General features: G+C 41.3%; 1 protein-coding gene across 1 annotated transcript in view; it reads left to right on the top strand.

Annotated features, from left to right (window-relative positions):
- Positions 1-15,751, top strand: part of LOC143324447 (dynein axonemal heavy chain 11) — a 37,751-nt gene extending 22,000 nt beyond the window's left edge. The window contains exons 56-82 of the mRNA XM_076736940.1: positions 1,751-1,984; positions 2,148-2,294; positions 2,406-2,519; positions 2,605-2,748; positions 3,716-3,898; positions 4,030-4,131; positions 4,234-4,368; positions 5,714-5,887; positions 6,023-6,258; positions 6,410-6,532; positions 8,773-8,977; positions 9,104-9,268; positions 9,503-9,643; positions 9,852-10,022; positions 10,439-10,561; positions 10,655-10,848; positions 10,923-11,071; positions 11,152-11,279; positions 11,638-11,865; positions 11,955-12,146; positions 13,171-13,299; positions 13,889-14,131; positions 14,229-14,411; positions 14,501-14,616; positions 14,765-14,877; positions 14,960-15,100; positions 15,239-15,751. Of these exons, the coding sequence (XP_076593055.1) occupies positions 1,751-1,984; positions 2,148-2,294; positions 2,406-2,519; positions 2,605-2,748; positions 3,716-3,898; positions 4,030-4,131; positions 4,234-4,368; positions 5,714-5,887; positions 6,023-6,258; positions 6,410-6,532; positions 8,773-8,977; positions 9,104-9,268; positions 9,503-9,643; positions 9,852-10,022; positions 10,439-10,561; positions 10,655-10,848; positions 10,923-11,071; positions 11,152-11,279; positions 11,638-11,865; positions 11,955-12,146; positions 13,171-13,299; positions 13,889-14,131; positions 14,229-14,411; positions 14,501-14,616; positions 14,765-14,877; positions 14,960-15,100; positions 15,239-15,486 (4,461 nt within the window). The 3' untranslated portion in view covers positions 15,487-15,751. The remainder of the gene's footprint in view (positions 1-1,750; positions 1,985-2,147; positions 2,295-2,405; positions 2,520-2,604; positions 2,749-3,715; positions 3,899-4,029; positions 4,132-4,233; positions 4,369-5,713; positions 5,888-6,022; positions 6,259-6,409; positions 6,533-8,772; positions 8,978-9,103; positions 9,269-9,502; positions 9,644-9,851; positions 10,023-10,438; positions 10,562-10,654; positions 10,849-10,922; positions 11,072-11,151; positions 11,280-11,637; positions 11,866-11,954; positions 12,147-13,170; positions 13,300-13,888; positions 14,132-14,228; positions 14,412-14,500; positions 14,617-14,764; positions 14,878-14,959; positions 15,101-15,238) is intronic.
- The last annotated feature ends 2,002 nt before the right edge of the window (positions 15,752-17,753 follow it).

Genomic DNA, 17,753 nt, shown 5'->3' with positions numbered 1-17,753 from the left:
CTGAGTTAGACTCTAATGAACACCTTCTAATTACTACAGTGCAGCTGGATTAACGTCTCCATAGATCCCTCATCATTAGTTCTCTGCTGAGGTACTGACAAATTGCTGAACACATGCCTGGAGACTCATAGTGAGTGCAGGCATATCATTGTTTTCCATCATAGCAGTGGAAGGATCACAACCCAGAATCATTTATGTTAATGAGGGAAGAGTGATTAAGCACATAACGACCCTCTAAGGGGGCACAGCTGTCACAACCAGGAAGTGTCATCACATATGTGAACGTGTGCCAGACTATTACTTTCCACTGTTTGTGTGTGTGTGTGCATCTGTCCATGTGTGGTTGCTCATGTGCAGCAAAAAATGTGTCCTAATAGTTGCTGTAATACTTCGCACACTGTGGTATTAATAGGGCATTAGTACTTAAGGAAAATTAGTAGAGGCACCTTCAGCGCTAATATTATTGGAGGTTGGAGGTTGAGTTGAGTAATGGTTGTGGCAGCAGCTGTAGCAGACCAGTGTTGGGGCACAGGGGTAGTAATTAGAGCTCCAATAATTAGTCGATTAATCCATCAATAGTAAATTAATTTACAACTATTTTGATAATCGAATGCTCATTTTATGAAAAATACCAGTTACCAGAACAGTTGCTGGTTCTAGCTTCTCAGATCTGAGCTTTTAATCCTTTTCTTTGTCACACATGAGAGTGAAGAGAATATCTTTAGTTTTAGACTGGTGGTCGGACAAAATAGGATGTATGATGACTCTACCCTCAGTCTTTATCATGGCCATTTTACACAATTTTCTGATGTATAGACAAATGGATTAATCAAGAAAATTATCGGCAGATGAGTCGTTAATGAAAATAATTGTTAAATGTAGTCCTAGTAGCTGTAAATTTATATTAAAGAAAGGTCCTCACGGGAGGATGTGTGGGATATGTATTGTTGTGAATGCAGAAAAGTTTTTTTGTTTGTTTAAGTTGATGTGCATTAATAACAAAATATTCTGAAAGCGGATATATGAGACATACACTGTATCTGGACAGACACTGTATATTTAAAGTCATTAATGATTGTTTATTTTTTTAAGGAGGCAGGGAAACATGAAATGAAATCATCATTTATTTAAAGTTATAAATGCACAACCCTCTAATAGTTGTTACACAAGGCCAATCAATGAGAACTTCTTTCGCATCTCAACTGAACATAACATGCTTTGTCAAAAGGCATTATGTCAGATCTTAATTAATAATGATTTTTTTCCTACTGGCTCCATGATCATTAACAATGGCTTTTTTGTGAGTTATGGCTAGGTTTGATCCTTGTATTCTCTGCTCATTTGTTTTTGCTTTAATTGATCACTAACTGTGTGATTAATAGAGGCTCTGTGTCATTGAGCACCATATGATGAATAGTTGGAATGTGGTACAACAGCAGCTGTAGACAGTGTTTGGAAAGTTGGAGGACATCAGAGATAATGTAAACAGTGTGCATGTTTTACAAGCTGCACGTCAGTGGTCTAAACGTCATTTTCACAGAGATTTCAAAGCCTAATCATTCCTGCTAGCTGCACCTAAATTTCAGATTGAGTAAGTCAGGGCCAGCCAAGTAAGATGGCAAAACTTGCAGATGAATTCAAAATTTATGAAGATAATATTTCAGCCCCCATCAGGTTGGGGGTGTTAAACTCTACTCAATTCAGCTCGCCCTGTTCTCCCCTCACCCCCCTGGTCTGCTTATTTTTACAGCCTGCCGTCCAGGAATCCATCAGTCTTTTCATGGCCTACGTTCACACCAGTGTCAACCAGGCAAGTGAAAAATACCAGCGCAATGAGAAGAGGTACAATTACACCACCCCCAAGAGCTTTCTCCAGCAAATCACCCTGTACAGGAACCTTCTGCAGAAGAGTCAGACTGAGCTCCAGCACAAGATGAACCGGCTTGACAGTGGCCTTCAAAAACTCCAAACTACTGCCACTCAGGTAAGCCTCTGTATTATGCACTGTTGGGGCTGATGGTATGAGGTAGAAAATTAGGAATAGCATTAGTGTTTGATTTAAACTGTGCTGGGTTGTTTCCCTGATATTAAGTATAAAACACATTGATTACATGAATTTATGTGCAATGTTTTTTTCCCTTTTTTAGGTAGAGGATCTAAAAGCTAAATTGGCATCCCAAGAAGCTGAGCTGACCTTTAAAAAACAGAATATTGAAGCTCTAATTACAAAGATTGGACTGCAGACTCAGAGGGTTAGCAGCAAAAGAGAGGCTGCAGATGTCGAGGCACAAAAGGTGAGATATCTCACACTGGTTTTCATGCCACGTGAACAAACACCACACCATATCTCACCATTCACTACATACGCTTTGTGTGGTTTAGTTCAGTGTGGTTGCTTTGCACAGGTTGCCGTCATCCAGGCAGAAGTGTCAGTCAAACAGAAAGACTGTGAAAATGACCTGGCCAAGGCAGAGCCATCACTGGCAGCTGCCACAGCAGCACTCCACACCCTCAACAAGGTGCTTCAGTTTATCAACCTGGACGAAATTCCATCAAATTTCAGTCATTCTTAAGATGATATGTAATTTTTCTAATTGTTTTTAGGTGAATCTTACTGAGCTGAAGGCTTTTCCAAACCCTCCAGCTGCAGTGATCAATGTAGCAGCAGCTGTGATGGTTCTGCTAGCTCCCCGCGGTCGAGTGCCTAAGGATCGGAGCTGGAAGGCGGCACGGGCCTTCATGGGCAAGGTTAAGCTGTCATCATGTCAATCACATCTGCCTGATTAATGCCAATCTAATTTGTGTGTGGGCCTTGACCCTGGCCCTGCCCAGCATCTCTCCAATGCTCACATTACAGCTGGATGGCTCAATGAATATGCTCACTTGGTAGGGGAGCAAGTGTGTCAATCTGACTCTCAACCTCTAGCTGCTACTAATGCAAGGATGGCCATAAAGTGATGTATTTGTTTTTTATAATGCCGGTAGAATTTAGGATGAAATGATGATCAGTTCTTTCAGTCCTGAAAGCGTATTTTTAGCATTTTAAACATAGTAGGTTTTTCAGTGTAGTGTATTACATCTCTCTTATACACATGATTTCAAGAAAAAAAACAAAAAACACAATCAAGGTGTTATTTTAAGTGTGGTCCTTAGCAGTGTGTGGCCGTAGGGGGCCAACATGGAAAAAAAGGAAAGGTTAGTGACATTCAGTACAGAAAAATGACAATGGTTTTAAAGATACAGGTTTTTTTTTTTTTTTTTGAATACTCAAAAAAGCTTTCCCGTTCAGGATGATACGTTTTATATTTTACATGAATATCTAGATGGATTTGTGTCGTCAGTGTTAGACCACTATGCTGTCTCAGTATGACTATATAGACTAGACTATATATATGACCTGTGAGAGGTCTTCTAGTATCTTACGCTTTATGTATCGGTCTATACCAGTGCCATTAATAAATTTGACATAACAGAGATAATTTGTGTGGAATTAAATCAAGAAAGAAATTCTAATCTTTGTGTGGGACAAATGTCTTGTTTGCAAACATAGCATAGAGCTGTTTTAAGCTGTTTTGATTTGTCTCATTTTTATTTTTTATTAATGAGGAAAGTCTTTGTGACAGCATCTGATTTTTTTTTTTTTTTCACTGCTTTAAGCCCAAAATGCCCATGAAGGCATTAATGTGTCCTCTGGTTTTGTGTTTATGTCTGTCAGGTGGATGATTTCCTGCAGGCCCTGATATCATATGACAAGGAGCACATCCCCGAGTCCTGCTTGACTGTGGTTAAACAAGAGTATCTGAGAAACCCAGAGTTCCACCCTGATCCAGTTCGGACCAAATCTACAGCTGCAGCTGGTCTCTGTGCCTGGACTATTAATATTGTCAGATACTATGAGGTCAGGCACTGCCTTTAGATGGCTTGTAGTTATAATAAATGTCAATACATGTTATTGTATTTTCTACAAGAAAATGTGTTCTTGAGTGTAGAGCCTTTTTTTTTTATGAAGTACACCTCCTTTTTGTGCAGATTTATTGTGACGTCATTCCAAAGAGGCATGCATTGTCAGAAGCTAATGCAGAACTAGAAACAGCAACAGCCAAACTGTTAGCAGTTCAAAAGAAATTGGTGGTGAGTGCAACGTTATTATTATAATGCTTAATTAAGTCACTAAAAGCTTGATTTTTTTTTTTAATGGTTTCTAATCTCCATGTCTTTGGTTTGTTTCTTTAGGATCTTGATACCAGCCTCCAGAGCCTAACAGCTCAGTTTGAAAGGGCTACAGCTGAGAAAATCAGTTGTCAGGAGGAGGTGACGCATACCAACCAGACCATAGATTTGGCCAACCGACTAGTCAGGGGCTTAGAGGTAAACAAGGAGAGATAGAGGAGTTTGGTGGTGTCATTGGGGCTGACCTGGCATAACGTAAACTGTCAATTTACCGGAGGCATGCATGGAGAGGCTCTGGTAATCGAACTGCATCAGTAATCTGGACTAGAAGTTGTTATGTCCTGGCAAGATAGCCTGACAGTTGTGTGAGTAGATCAGGCAGAGGGAGATTTTACAGCCTGGCCCAGCAGCATACTGGGGACTTGTGAGACAGGTAGAGAGGGCTGGACCACAGAAAACGCATGGCTGAACTGGGCAACTGGCTGGCTGAATGGCTTCCAAATGGAGAAAGGAAGAGAGATGACAAGAACACAACAATAATACTGCTCTCAGTCAGTGCAGCGGACAGGTTGTGTGTGTTTTTACTGTATGTACTGTATACATAGCATGTCTGTGTGTGTGTGTGTGTGTGTGTGTGTGTGTGTGTGTGTGTCTGTGTGTGTGTGTGTCTGTGCGCGTCTGTGCACGTGCACATATTTTTGCAATAATGACACAATAATTATTCACTCAAGATGTTTTTAACAATTTGAAAAAGTATCGTGGGGAAGTGTGGGGATATTCATATATTGAACACATAAATGTTTGCATATTTGTACAATTTGTTGAATATTATATTCAACTCTTCTGCATTCCTGTGCATTCCTTTTTCAGGCTGCAGTGTCTGTTATCTTTATAGATGCTAAGATGAAATAAAAGATGCCCATTTCAGTGGCCATTTTATAAGTTCGACTTTCTTATTCCAGAGAATAAATGTGGTTTGCATGGAACAGCTTGGCTTTTAAGCATATCAAGATAAATGTTTTGTCTTTATGGCATTGACCTGGAAGCAATAGTGTTGAGACTAATAAATCAGGCCGTCTATATTTAATCATTAACTTACCTCAAAGCCTCAACAGCTGTTGGAAATTAACAATGTCTCTCCCCAGACTGAGTGATATTACAGGCAATCCATAATACATTAGAGTAAAATTATAGTGATTTTTAACTGTCTGAGAATTTATTATGTGACATATTCTAGATCCACAGCCCCTTGTAAGAAAATGCCATGCATGATTTATTGTTGTACTGCTGTCACAGTCATGGTATTGAAGGTTTAAATTAATGCTAAATTGATGCTGAGTGAATCTACAGCCAAACTTCCAAAGCTATTTTAAGGGAATTGCACTTGTATGCTTTCCTGCTTACATCTTCTTAGGGAGTGTGCACACCCTATACATTCCCCTGCAGTGTAAAGCAAAACTGTCTTCAGATGGGCTTGAATATTTTGTGTGTCTCCTGTGTATTTTTAAAATGATACTGAAGCCTGCTTTTTTGTGACTTTCAGTCAGAGAAGGAACGCTGGTCCCAGGCAATTGTTCAGTATCAAAAGCAACAGAAAACCCTGTGTGGTGATGTCCTCATCACTTCAGCATTCGTCTCCTACATGGGTTACTTTACATGGCAGTATCGTGTGGACCTCCTAAATAACGCATGGATCCCTTTCCTTCAGTCTCAGAAGGTAAGGCCACAAAACTTTGTTTGTTCAGACATCAGTTGTTTAGAGAGTAAACAACATACATCCACAGCAGAATCTGTGAACTGGCGCCACCAGCGCTCCAGCTAGAGTGACATCATTCCTCTCTTTCTGTTCCAGGTCTCTGTACCCCTGACAGACGGCCTGGATCCAATCCTCATGCTTACAGATGATGCCACTGTGGCTGCCTGGCATAACCAGGGCCTGCCAAATGATAGGATGTCCACTGAGAACGCTGCCATCCTGACCACCAGTGAGCGTTGGCCACTCATCATTGACCCACAGCAGCAGGGCATCAAGTGGATCCGAAACCGGCTAGGTTCAGAGCTGAGGGTGGTGCAGCTGGGACAGGCAGGGTGAGGGGGCTATCTTTCATCTGTGTGCTATCACAATTTCCTGTTTTAATATGTCAGGAACAGCTAATATACCATAAAAAACAGGCATGTCAAAAACATTTTTTATGTGTTTTTTTTTTTTTTAACTCAGTTCCTTTTTCTTTTCCTGCAGGTATCTAGATGTGATTGAACAAGCTGTTGCCTGTGGTGAAACAGTTCTGATAGAAAACCTGCCAGAAAAGTTAGACCCAGTCCTGGAGCCTCTACTGGGCAGAAACACTATCAAAAGAGGAAGGTTGGTAGAGAAACTGCAACATTACATTTACGTAGTTGTATTAAAAAATATATATATGAAGTATCAAAGTAACCGGTAAAGTCTTTGTTTTGTAGAAGCTGTTTAGCATGGGACTGTTGCATACCAACAAACATTTTAAATCAATGTGTGGGTTTTTGTATCCCTGATGCCCACAAGTCGTCCCAGTGTGTCTGTGGTGCTAGACAATAGGAGCAGATTTGCCAGATGGTTGAATCTCACTGAGCATTGAAACACCAGTAAGACATGACTGAATGCATTATTATTGCCCACTCTTTGGATTCTAAATGAATTTGCTGTGCGTGTTCTGAATCCCTGAGGCCAACATATTGATTGGCCCCTCAAGACGGGTGATAGATGTATATTTGTGTGTTCATATTCTTTAGATGTGATGAATATTGAACAGCTGAGCCTCAGTGTAAAAAGCTGAATTGAGGGCAGTCATGGTTATGTATAAGGACTCCTGTCACCGACAAAAAGATGGCATGTAACGCACTAAATTCAGTGGCCCTCCATCATTATGGCAAATTCAATTCAGCTTCACTGATTTCATAATGCTGATGGGTGGTTTTCCAGCATTTGCCTGCATTTATTTACTTGGAAATAACATCACTGTACCTTCTCACCTCTCACTGATATGACTTGCTGCATCTGGATTATCTCAAATCATAATGTGATGTTAATGATAAGATCACATATTTGTGTCACATAATCATGAACAGGTTTTATTATTAATGCTACTTAAAATCTTTTCTTATCAATCATTAAGATACATCCAAACTGGCACTTGTTTGAAACACCCTGTGTTGGTAAATCTGTATGACTTTCAAATCTGACTTCTGCTGCCCACTGCGATCCACTTCACTCATAACAGTGGCACCAAAATAGCTGCTCTATAATTTCCTTTGTTCACTATTACCCTCAACAGGCAAAATCCAGCAAATTTCTTAAACAGGACAACCAACAGAGGAATAAATAGAAAATACCACATATTGACATTCTGCTTTGATTTCCCTCTCAGAAATGTTTACATCTTTCTCGTACCGATCTATGTATGACCATGAATATTGAATATCTTGGCGCATGTTCATTGAACATCTTCTGAAGTCCTGTCTGTCCAGACGTAACAATTCATCATACTAAATCTGATTATAAGTTTATCCCTTGTAGATGACCCACACACTTGTTTCTGTCGATGATTAATATAACCTGCTGGGGCAGCCATGATGGATCTGGTAGGGATCCACAGCTGAAGTTCATTAATAATTGGAATGTTGTAGAGTGTGAAGTAATGAATACTAATTATTCCTTTCATGGCTGACGGAAGACTACAAGCCAATCCATCAGCAAGGACTTTAATTTGGTGGAGTAATGGTTCTATCAATAGTACATTAATTCTGGCTTGTGAAGATATAGAGTTGAACCAGACCCAGGCCATGAGGAACCTGTGCCGTAAAATTGGGGCCTTGCCTGACATCCAAGGGGTAATTAGAGAAAAATGAAAAGCCACCAGGTTCGTCAAGCTAGTGCTAATTTAATTGAAATGCAGGAACAGATAAATATTGGCTGCTGTGATAATAATCTTTCATATTATTTCAAGATTATTTGTCTACAGTCTAAGTGACATTTGGAGTCGGAGCGAAGTTCTTTCAGCTGTTGAAGTTGAAATGTATGAACGAGAGAAGTTCAGGGGCTCAGATGCACTGGGACAAAGAGAGCTTTTAAGATCATCATCATGATCCTTTTTCAGTGCCTAAATATCTTGAACTCATCTGCACTGTCTAGTAAAGGAAAACACTGTTGATATTCTTAATTATTGAATCATCATATAATCATCATTTCTCACTTTGAAAGTTAATGTTAACATGATTGGAAGACAAAACCAGATACAGCTTCCCGTTTTCCCCCCAGTTAGATTCTTTGTCTTGCCAGCAGGAAAATAAATAGTCACAATTGTGTTTTCAGCAAAGTGGTGATTTTAAGTTTAATCTTGAGGTTGGAAATTGAATTGATGCTGGAAACCAGTCCAAATTCAAATTCTACCTACAAGCTTCTTCTGAATCTTTGAATCGGTTAGTTTGCCCAGTTGTCATGGATTTCACCACCGTATTTTTAGGACTTAAAACAACAAATAAAACAAATCTGAGTATTGTACTTTTTTTTAACGGTTCACTTATTTTTCTTTAGCAAATTTTTTAAAATTGCACTCTCCTGTTATCCAGGTACATTCAAATTGGGGGCAAGGAGTGGGAATACAACAGTAACTTTCAACTCATTATCCACACCAAGTTGGCCAATCCCCATTTCCCCCCCGAGCTCCAGGCCCAGACCACCCTCATCAACTTCACAGTGACTCCTGTGGGCCTGGAGGAACAGTTGCTGGGACAGGTAGTGTCCCAGGAAAGGCCTGACCTGGAGGCCCTAAAGGTGAATCCTTACGCTTTTTAGGAAAGACGTAGACGCTTAAATGTAAAGCTTGAATTTTCATGAGTGATTCATCAGTCCATAATACCAATCTGAAAAGCCTGAATTGTTTTGTGCGCGTTTCCCAAGATGGAGCTGACTACACAGCAGAACCACTTCAAGATTGAGCTCAAGAGGTTGGAGGATGACCTGTTGAATCGGCTGTCGGCGGCCCAGGGTAATTTTCTGGGTGATATTTCTCTGGTGGAGCAACTCGAAAACACCAAGACCACAGCCACTCATATTCAGTGCAAGGTGAGGTTATTACACCAACACAGTCCTCTCAGTCGTCCCACTGTAGACAAGTGCTTGTGTTTTTTTCTTTTTGTTTTTCTTTTGTCACTCAAGTGTTTTTGAATGTCACACAGCAAGTGTTTCATTTTATTACATTAGCTGCAAATGATTTGCAGTTAGGAATATGTGTAATGAGAGGGTTTTGGAGCATGACTGAGAGCCTAATAGCTCATTTCGTGCAATTGGAACACACAGGTGGTGGAGGCCAGAGAGAATGAGACAAAGATCAACGAGGCTCGAGAACTATACCGCCCAGCAGCTGAGAGAGCATCACTCCTCTTCTTCATCATCAGTGACCTCAGCAAGATTAACCTCATGTACCAGTTTTCTCTCAAGGTTAAACCTTTACCCCTTAAGTGCTCTCAGGGGACACACATGGGTTTTTGTTTCAACCAATGCTCAGAGTCCACTTTGACTAGTATTCTGTTGGTCTTGTAAATCAGTTTGTCATTCCTTTTTTTTTATATATGTGTCAGTACAGTGCTCCTGGCTACATGCCCATATTCCTTATCAGACCACTGTCCTGCTTTTGGTTGTCTTCCAGACCTTTAACTCAGTGTTCAACAAAGCAATGGCGCATGCAGAATGGGACGAGGATGTGAGGACCCGAGTGCACACCCTCACTGAGGCCATCACCTATTCTGTATTCCTGTACACCAGCCAGGGCCTGTTTGAGAGAGACAAGTTAACCTTCTTGTCACACACTGCCTTCCAGGTGAGGGACTCAGGGCCGCCTCAAAGGTGGGGCCTCCTGTCATCCTCATCAATCAAAGTACTTTTCTGCCCCCACATTAACTTCAATTAAAAGCAGTCAGCAGGACCATACGCTGCTATTGATTACCTCTCACACCTTCCCCTGTGGCTGCTGTTCAGACAGTTGGTTCTGACAAGGGGGTTGGTTCTGATGGCATAATGCAATTATCTGTCATTGCACCAACTGTTTTCATCATAGAAATTGTGCTGCTCTGAAGGCTGTCCTTCATGTGGCCATTTCACATTCAGAGGCACTGATTCAGCCTGTATGATCCCTTTGCCAGAGGTTTCTTACAGTTTTCAATTATTGTGGAAATGACTGAAAAGAGATCAATACAACATGGATCATTACAAACTGCTCTTGGATCTTCCCCTCAGATTCTGCTCAAGCAGGGCCTGATTGATGCTCAGGAGTTTGACTTCCTTCTGCGTTTCCCTGTGGAAGCTAGCAGAGTTAGTCCTGTGTCCTTCCTGTCTGCACATGCCTGGGGGGCCATAAAGGTAAACACTGAAGCTGTTAACCTTTGTGATATAACAAGCATGCCATTTTCCACTGCTTAGGAAGGTCTTATAATATCTGTTATTTGCATATAGACAGTTTCTACAATGGAGAACTTCAGTGGACTTGACAGAGATGTGGAGAGCTCACCAAAGCGCTGGAGGAAGATCGTTGAATCCAGTTGTCCTGAAAAGGAAAGATTTCCCCAGGACTGGAAAAATAAAAGTTCCCTGCAGAAGCTCATCATACTTAGAGCACTCCGCCCTGATAGGATGACCTATACACTAAGGTAAGTAAATGACAATGCACATTCATATTTGTTAGTGCTGTATATCACTAAGCTTTGACAATGTATCGCGGCAGGAACTTTGTGGAGGAAAGCATGGGAACAAGATACGTGGAGGCTGCCAGGCTGGAATTTGACAAGTTGTATGAGGATAGTGGCCCATCAACCCCTATGTTCTTCATCCTCTCACCTGGAGTGGATCCGCTCAAAGATGTAGAGAAGCTAGGTACTTTGCATAGTGTGTGTTATTTGCACAGCCTGCATCGCTCGGTAAGGAAAAACAAAGTAAATATTCTCTCTGTGCAGGACTGAAGCTGGGATTTTCCATTGACCAGGGCACTTTGCATAATGTATCCCTGGGACAGGGGCAGGAGGAAGTAGCTGAGAGGGTTCTGAAGAATGCATCTAAACTTGGGCACTGGGTCATTCTGCAGGTAGGAAGCATTTCTGTTCATAGACTAGGCTGCTGCAGCGACTTCATGCTGCTCTTCCAGCCAGCCTGTAGTGCACCTAATGATGTCATCTCACCCCATGCGCAAGAGAAATAAACTCAATTTGGTTCAATAAAAGCCATAATTGGCTAGATCAGCTGCATAAGTGCCTCCTTTACAGAGGAGAGGCCTGCAGCCAAGTGAGTCACTGAAGGTTTTCTTACTAATTCAGAACATGGAAAGGCATCTTTCACAAATGAACAAAAACACATTATACATTAAAAAGGGTAATTTATTTAATCAGCTTGTGATATAATCTTCCTAATCTTTTTGTCGTCTTTTTGAAATGTTGTTTGTTCAGAATGTACACCTTGTGGCTCGCTGGCTGCCCTCTCTAGGCGCTCTTCTAGAGACAGTATCGGTGGACAGTCACCCGAACTACAGGGTGTTCATCACTGGGGAACCAGCACCGAGCCCTGAGCAGCATGTTATTCCCAGAGGCATACTGGAGAATGCCATCAAAATCACCAATGAGCCTCCCACTGGCATGAATGCCAGTCTGCACGCAGCGCTCAACAACTTCAGCCAAGTGTGTTGAAAACTTAAAATGCTTTCTAAAAATGCATTGATTGGAATTTACTGGAATCTGTTTTAATTACTCTCCCTCTGCCTTGTCAGGACACTCTGGACTTGTGTTCCAGAGAACAGGAGTTCAACTCCACGCTCTTCTCGCTCTGCTTCTTTCATGCCTGTGTTACGGAGCGCCGTAAATTTGGTCCCCAAGGGTGGAACCACAACTACCCCTTCAGCACTGGAGACCTCACCATCTCAGCCAGCGTCTTGTACAACTACTTAGAGGCCAACACCAAAGTATTTTTAACCCTATTTAATGTACACATATGTATGTATTTTTGTTGGTAGTGAAAAAACTTTTGATTTGTTTTTACTACTTCCTCAAACTGTGTAAATGTTTAATGCTAATGGTGTTTGCAGTGCGATTATTGTCAGACAGGGATGTTGAATTACACTACAGTGTATCCTATTACTTAACGGAATCTTTTTTTCCACTGTTATTTGTGAAAAATGTTCATTCTCGTCTCCTTTTCACATTTCTTCTCTCATAACTATGAACACGCAACCTATAATTTAGCTTTATTTCATGAAGACAAAAAATCCATTCTTGGGGTGCAGCACCCCTCACAACTCCTAATGCATTTCTCTTAGCACTCCTATTACTCTGGTCACAACCAATTATGCCTCCTAGGTATTCTGCCCTCCAAAAACGAATGTCCTTCATTATGTTAACCAAACAGTAACCTGTATGTGCGTATACAGAGAATTCATTAGGAGGGCAATGAAGCGTAATCCTAAATGTAATTACATGCAGCCAATGTGACAGTTCACAACGCTACATAAGTGATCACTGCAATTAGAGCTGATGAAGGAAGCAATTTGCAAAACAATACAGGTACAAATGATTGTGAACCTCCAGCTTTTGTAATTTGTTATGAATCACAGGTTCTTTTCTTCCTCCTTCACCCTCACGGATCATAATCTCCCGCTGAGGAAAAGGCTCTTCTGTCATACATTAGATCAGTGTGTGTAAAGAAACATAATTTTGTTACATTTCCCTACTTTTATCATTATTAAAAGAGCTCATTTGGGAAGAGATCATGTAGTTATGGCTTAAAGTTCCAAAGGAGGAATGAAATAAGGTAGAAAAAAAAAGCACTTCGATCGTGCTGAAAGCAATTTGTGAGACAATCCTGAAATACTGATATCCTGGAAATAATTTTAACAATCTTTGTCTATTTTCTTTAGAGTTTAAGATGCTTGTAATTATTTAAATTCAACATTTTTTATGTCTGAATTGTCATATTTACCTTTATTGTAGTCCATGCAGGTGCCCTGGGAGGACTTGTGTTATCTTTTCGGTGAGATCATGTATGGAGGTCACATCACTGACGACTGGGATAGAAGACTTTCTAAGACCTATCTGCAAGAATTCATGCACCCAAAAATGGTAAGTCAGTGTTCATGTTGCTGTGAAAGAAGAATCTATTCTTATTTTTCTTTTTCAAAATTACCTCACCAGTTCATTTAAACTTATAATTGCATGATTCAAGATTTCAAAAATCACTACTTGTTAAGTTGGATATTCACACAAAGTCTGGTTACATTCAGTTCAACTGTGCCAACGAGTTGAGAAACTACAAAGGTGTTTTAAATGTCTTGGTGCAGTTGTTAAGGTAAAGGCTGCCCTCTTGGGATGTAAATCTAAACTGCAGTACTGCACTGAAAGTCCTCTGGTTTTCCTATCCTCACTGTGGTCATGTTCCTGCTCTGTACATTATGACAAATTTGGCTTCCAGTTTCTGCATGACACTCCATTACAAGCATTATTAGGTGATTATTTGGTACTTTTCCCTTTAGTATGTGTTTAGTTGATAGATGCTACTGATTAGCCCTCTTCTAGTTCACTACCAAGCTAACAGCCCCTGATTTATGAGGGCGGTTTAGGTTGAATGCTCACTGTCACCATATTTGCTGTATATTAAATAGCTGTACTGTATGCGTTTGCATCTTTGGATTCTCAAATTTTGAATTCCTAGTTTGAAGGGGAGCTCCTTCTGTGTCCTGGGTTTCTGGCTCCTCCGTTCATGGATTACGCTGGTTACCACAATTACATCGACAGACATCTCCCATCCGAAAACCCCACTCTGTATGGTCTCCATCCAAATGCTGAGCTCGAGTGCCTCACTGTCACCTCAGACAACTTGTTAAGGACTCTGCTGGACCTGCAGCCGCAGGACTCCTCCAGAGGAGAGGGGGCCGCCCAGAGCACAGAGGAGAAGGTGTGGAGGCAGAAAGAAGTGTCATCGAGAAGAAGCAGCTGATAATACAATAACTTGCCGAATTCAATAAGCTAACCGTGTATATTGTATTTGCCAGATCAAGTCTGTCATTGAAGATATCCTTGACAAGCTTCCTGAGGAGTATAACATGGCAGAGATAATCTCAAAGACAACGAAGCGAAGCCCCTTCATTTTAGTCTGTTTCCAGGAGTGTGAGCGCATGAATCTTCTGCTAGCAGAAATAAAGAAGTCCCTCAGTGAGCTGGATCTTGGCCTGAAGGTACAGTCCATTGTGACATGCACTCAATAAAAAACTCTCTTATCATCGCTGAGATCCTTTAGCATTAATAAGGATTTCTTTGTCGACAGGGTGAACTCACCATCTCCTCCAGTATGGAGAGTCTGCAGTCAGCCCTGTTCACTGACTCTGTTCCAGAATCCTGGGCCAGACTGGCTCATCCCTCCACTAAAACACTGGCACACTGGTAACCATTTCCCCAATTTTTCCCATTGACACCGAGTTGTTTATTTTAAATTCTGTCGATACATTTTGAACCAATATCTTCAAACATGAAGCCAATATTAGGATGACCCTTGGCTTCAAGCAACAATATACCTTTATTTTTTTGTCAGGTTTAGTGATCTGACGTGTAGCTGTCGAGAGTTGGACAGCTGGACTCAAGACTTGGTCCTTCCTGCAGTTGTTTGGCTCCCGGGCCTTTTCAACCCACAGTCTTTCCTCACTGGTGAGATCACAGACTCCAAACCAATATGATTTTAGATGACACGTGCATCAGAAATATTAAAACCCAGACTTTTATTTTCCAGCTGTGCTGCAGAGCATTGCTCGCAAGAATCAGTGGCCCCTGGACAAGATGGCTCTGACTGTGGACGTAACAAAGAAGACGAAAGACGACTTTGGACATCCGCCACGTGAGGGGGCCTTTATCCACGGACTCTTCATGGAAGGTCAGAATCAGTCAATGTAACATCCCTCTAATACGACTCGACTTGATTAAGTCATGAAGCATATGTTTTGGTAAAACGAGCATCTCTGGAAGTATCGCCAGTTAACCTCACAGTACAGCACCTCCTGTGTCCTCTCAGGAGCACGCTGGGACACTCAGTCTGGAACCATCTCCGAGGCAGTTTTGAGGGATCTGACCCCAGCTATGCCGGTGCTGTACGTTAGAGCCGTGCCTGCAGAGGAGCAGGAGCTGAAGAGTACTTATGAGTGTCCGGTGTACCGCACCAAACAGCGTGGGCCCACATATGTGTGGACCGTCCGCCTCCGAACCAAACAGCCCCCTGCCAAGTGGATTGTAGCTGGAGTAGCACTGCTGCTGTCTGTGTGAGACACATTTTTTAGTATCTGCTGACAGTATTTTGCAAACAGTGTTAACAGAGATATTTTTAAAAGGGATGTGTTCTTCCATTGTGACAGTATTGAATCATTTATTGTGGTCATTTAGCTTCCGATCATGTTTTCTTACAATTGCTAATACTAAAGACACAATTAAACACCTTTAATCTTGCCTTACAGTCATTGTATCCGATTTGGTACATATGTGACAATTAGATTTTGAGATAACTGAAATAAAGACCCAGAGATGCTTGTTTAGCCCGTGCTGAACCTGTTGTGTCTGTGTCCGACACTGTTGATCGTCTCCCTTGAGATGCTTCAGTCTGGGCATGATTTGTTGGGAGCTTATGTCTCCATTTTAGACCATGTAATTCTGGATAGGGAGCATATTTTATCGGAAGGTCAAGATTAAAAAAAGCTCTCTGGCTGCCCTCTACTAACTGAATGATACACAATGCCGTCTGGAGGGTTCCCGCACAGAATTCCCAGGAGATGATGTGCATGGTTGCTATTGACTTTTAAATGAGGTGCATTTGACATTGACCTTTTGTACGGCTGAGGCAGAATACTAACAGACTAGTGTAATTCATTCACCCGGGCCTTGTTGGAGAAACCTATTCAAAGACACTGATAGCTTTCTATGAGAAAGCAACACATTAGATTACCCATCCTTTATCTGTCTGCACTCTCTGTCAGCATCTGATTGACTTGATACGAACCAAATCAAACCTTTAACTTTGAATGAGACTGAAGGAACACAGTCGTCTTATCTGAAATGTTATCTTTTCAAGCTGATTTAATTGAGGTTAATTGAAAAAGAGGAGCCGTTCGGACTAAAGTGCGATTCTGCAGATACGCTGAAGGAGCAGAATGAAGGATGACTCGTTTTGAAGTCTGTATGTCAGAGATGCGTTAAAATATTGCAGGAGCTCCAGGGTCAAGGTTGGGATCATACAGCACAGTGATACAGGGAGAAAAAAATATTTTGACTTTACGCAAAGAAAAGTTGCTTAGATGGGATTTTTGTTCAGCCATGAAAAGAGGATATACTTTAAGAAAAAAAGAAAAAAAGGCTGCATTTATTATTCCAAACAAGTTTATTTGACTGTCGGAGTCTGAACTTTCTGATATTAATATGCTCAGGAAGAAACAGGACGAGTGCAATATTGTCTGCTAAGATAAACCAGTGACATTATGATGTACAAATTAGAGCCACTGAATCACACAGATTTTTTTTTTTTTTTTTGCATAGAAATCAGCACTCTTATCTTTGTAAATGAGATTTTCTCCAACGCTAATAACTGCTGTGTTGCTCTTAATTTCTTCCTGCAGCCAAACAAGTGGAGGATGGAGGATTGATTCTGTGCATTGTATTGCACAGGGGAAATGAAGAACCAGTCTTCCTGTAGTTTCTCTTCATCTGCCCTCTCTTCCTCTCATTAGCACGCCACAGCAGCCAGCCACTCATTTGGTGACAGGGAAATGATACAGTGCTGGCAGTGTTTGGGAGGAAATGGCAGGGTACGAGGCCCGGCGCAGCAGGGGTCGTGCCACAGATAGTCATGTTAAAAGGCCAAGCAGGACACCTGGTTAAAGTCAGCAAGGGCATCTGGGTCACACCTCCGCCTCGCAGTACCCGAGAAAGACATCGTGTACCGATGGTTTTGGAACAATCAAAAATGGAACAGTCCCACATCTTTAGCATTTGTAAATGAGGTTATGTGAAGAAGCAGGTTCCCATCAAGTGAAACACTCTGCTGTGACAGTATAGCTGTTAGATTTTAATATAAAGGACTCGAGCCTAGTTTCCTGGAATATCACCAATTAATGAAAAACATGAGCAAAATCAGTGTAACATTTTAGAATAGCAGGTTCTTAAAAACAATTTTAGATTGTCATGACCTGATGAACCCACTAGAGGGCCCCATGCCAAAATGAGCTGTGGGCCCCTTATTGACCAACCCCAAGGCTTCCCCCTCTCCATGTATTGTATATGGATTAGTAATTTGTTTGGCAATTTGATTTAGCACAAAATTATTTTATAAAATGTGTCTTATTCCCAAACATAAACAAACAAACAAAAAAAAAACAATCATTCAACTGCAACTAAATAACTGCAAATTAATTGTCACGCAGTGACCTGGAGTATCTGGACCCCTTGAGGGTCGGGGGCCAAAGGAGATTTCCCTTTACTGACTCTCCAGTTCATGAGACATGACCTGTACAGTATGTCAGCCACACAGAGGCAGAGAAGCCGAA

This window comes from Chaetodon auriga, chromosome 8, assembly GCF_051107435.1.
Source record: "Chaetodon auriga isolate fChaAug3 chromosome 8, fChaAug3.hap1, whole genome shotgun sequence".
In the NCBI taxonomy this organism is placed as follows: domain Eukaryota; kingdom Metazoa; phylum Chordata; class Actinopteri; order Chaetodontiformes; family Chaetodontidae; genus Chaetodon; species Chaetodon auriga.
This window is presented reverse-complemented; position numbering and strand designations above follow the sequence as displayed.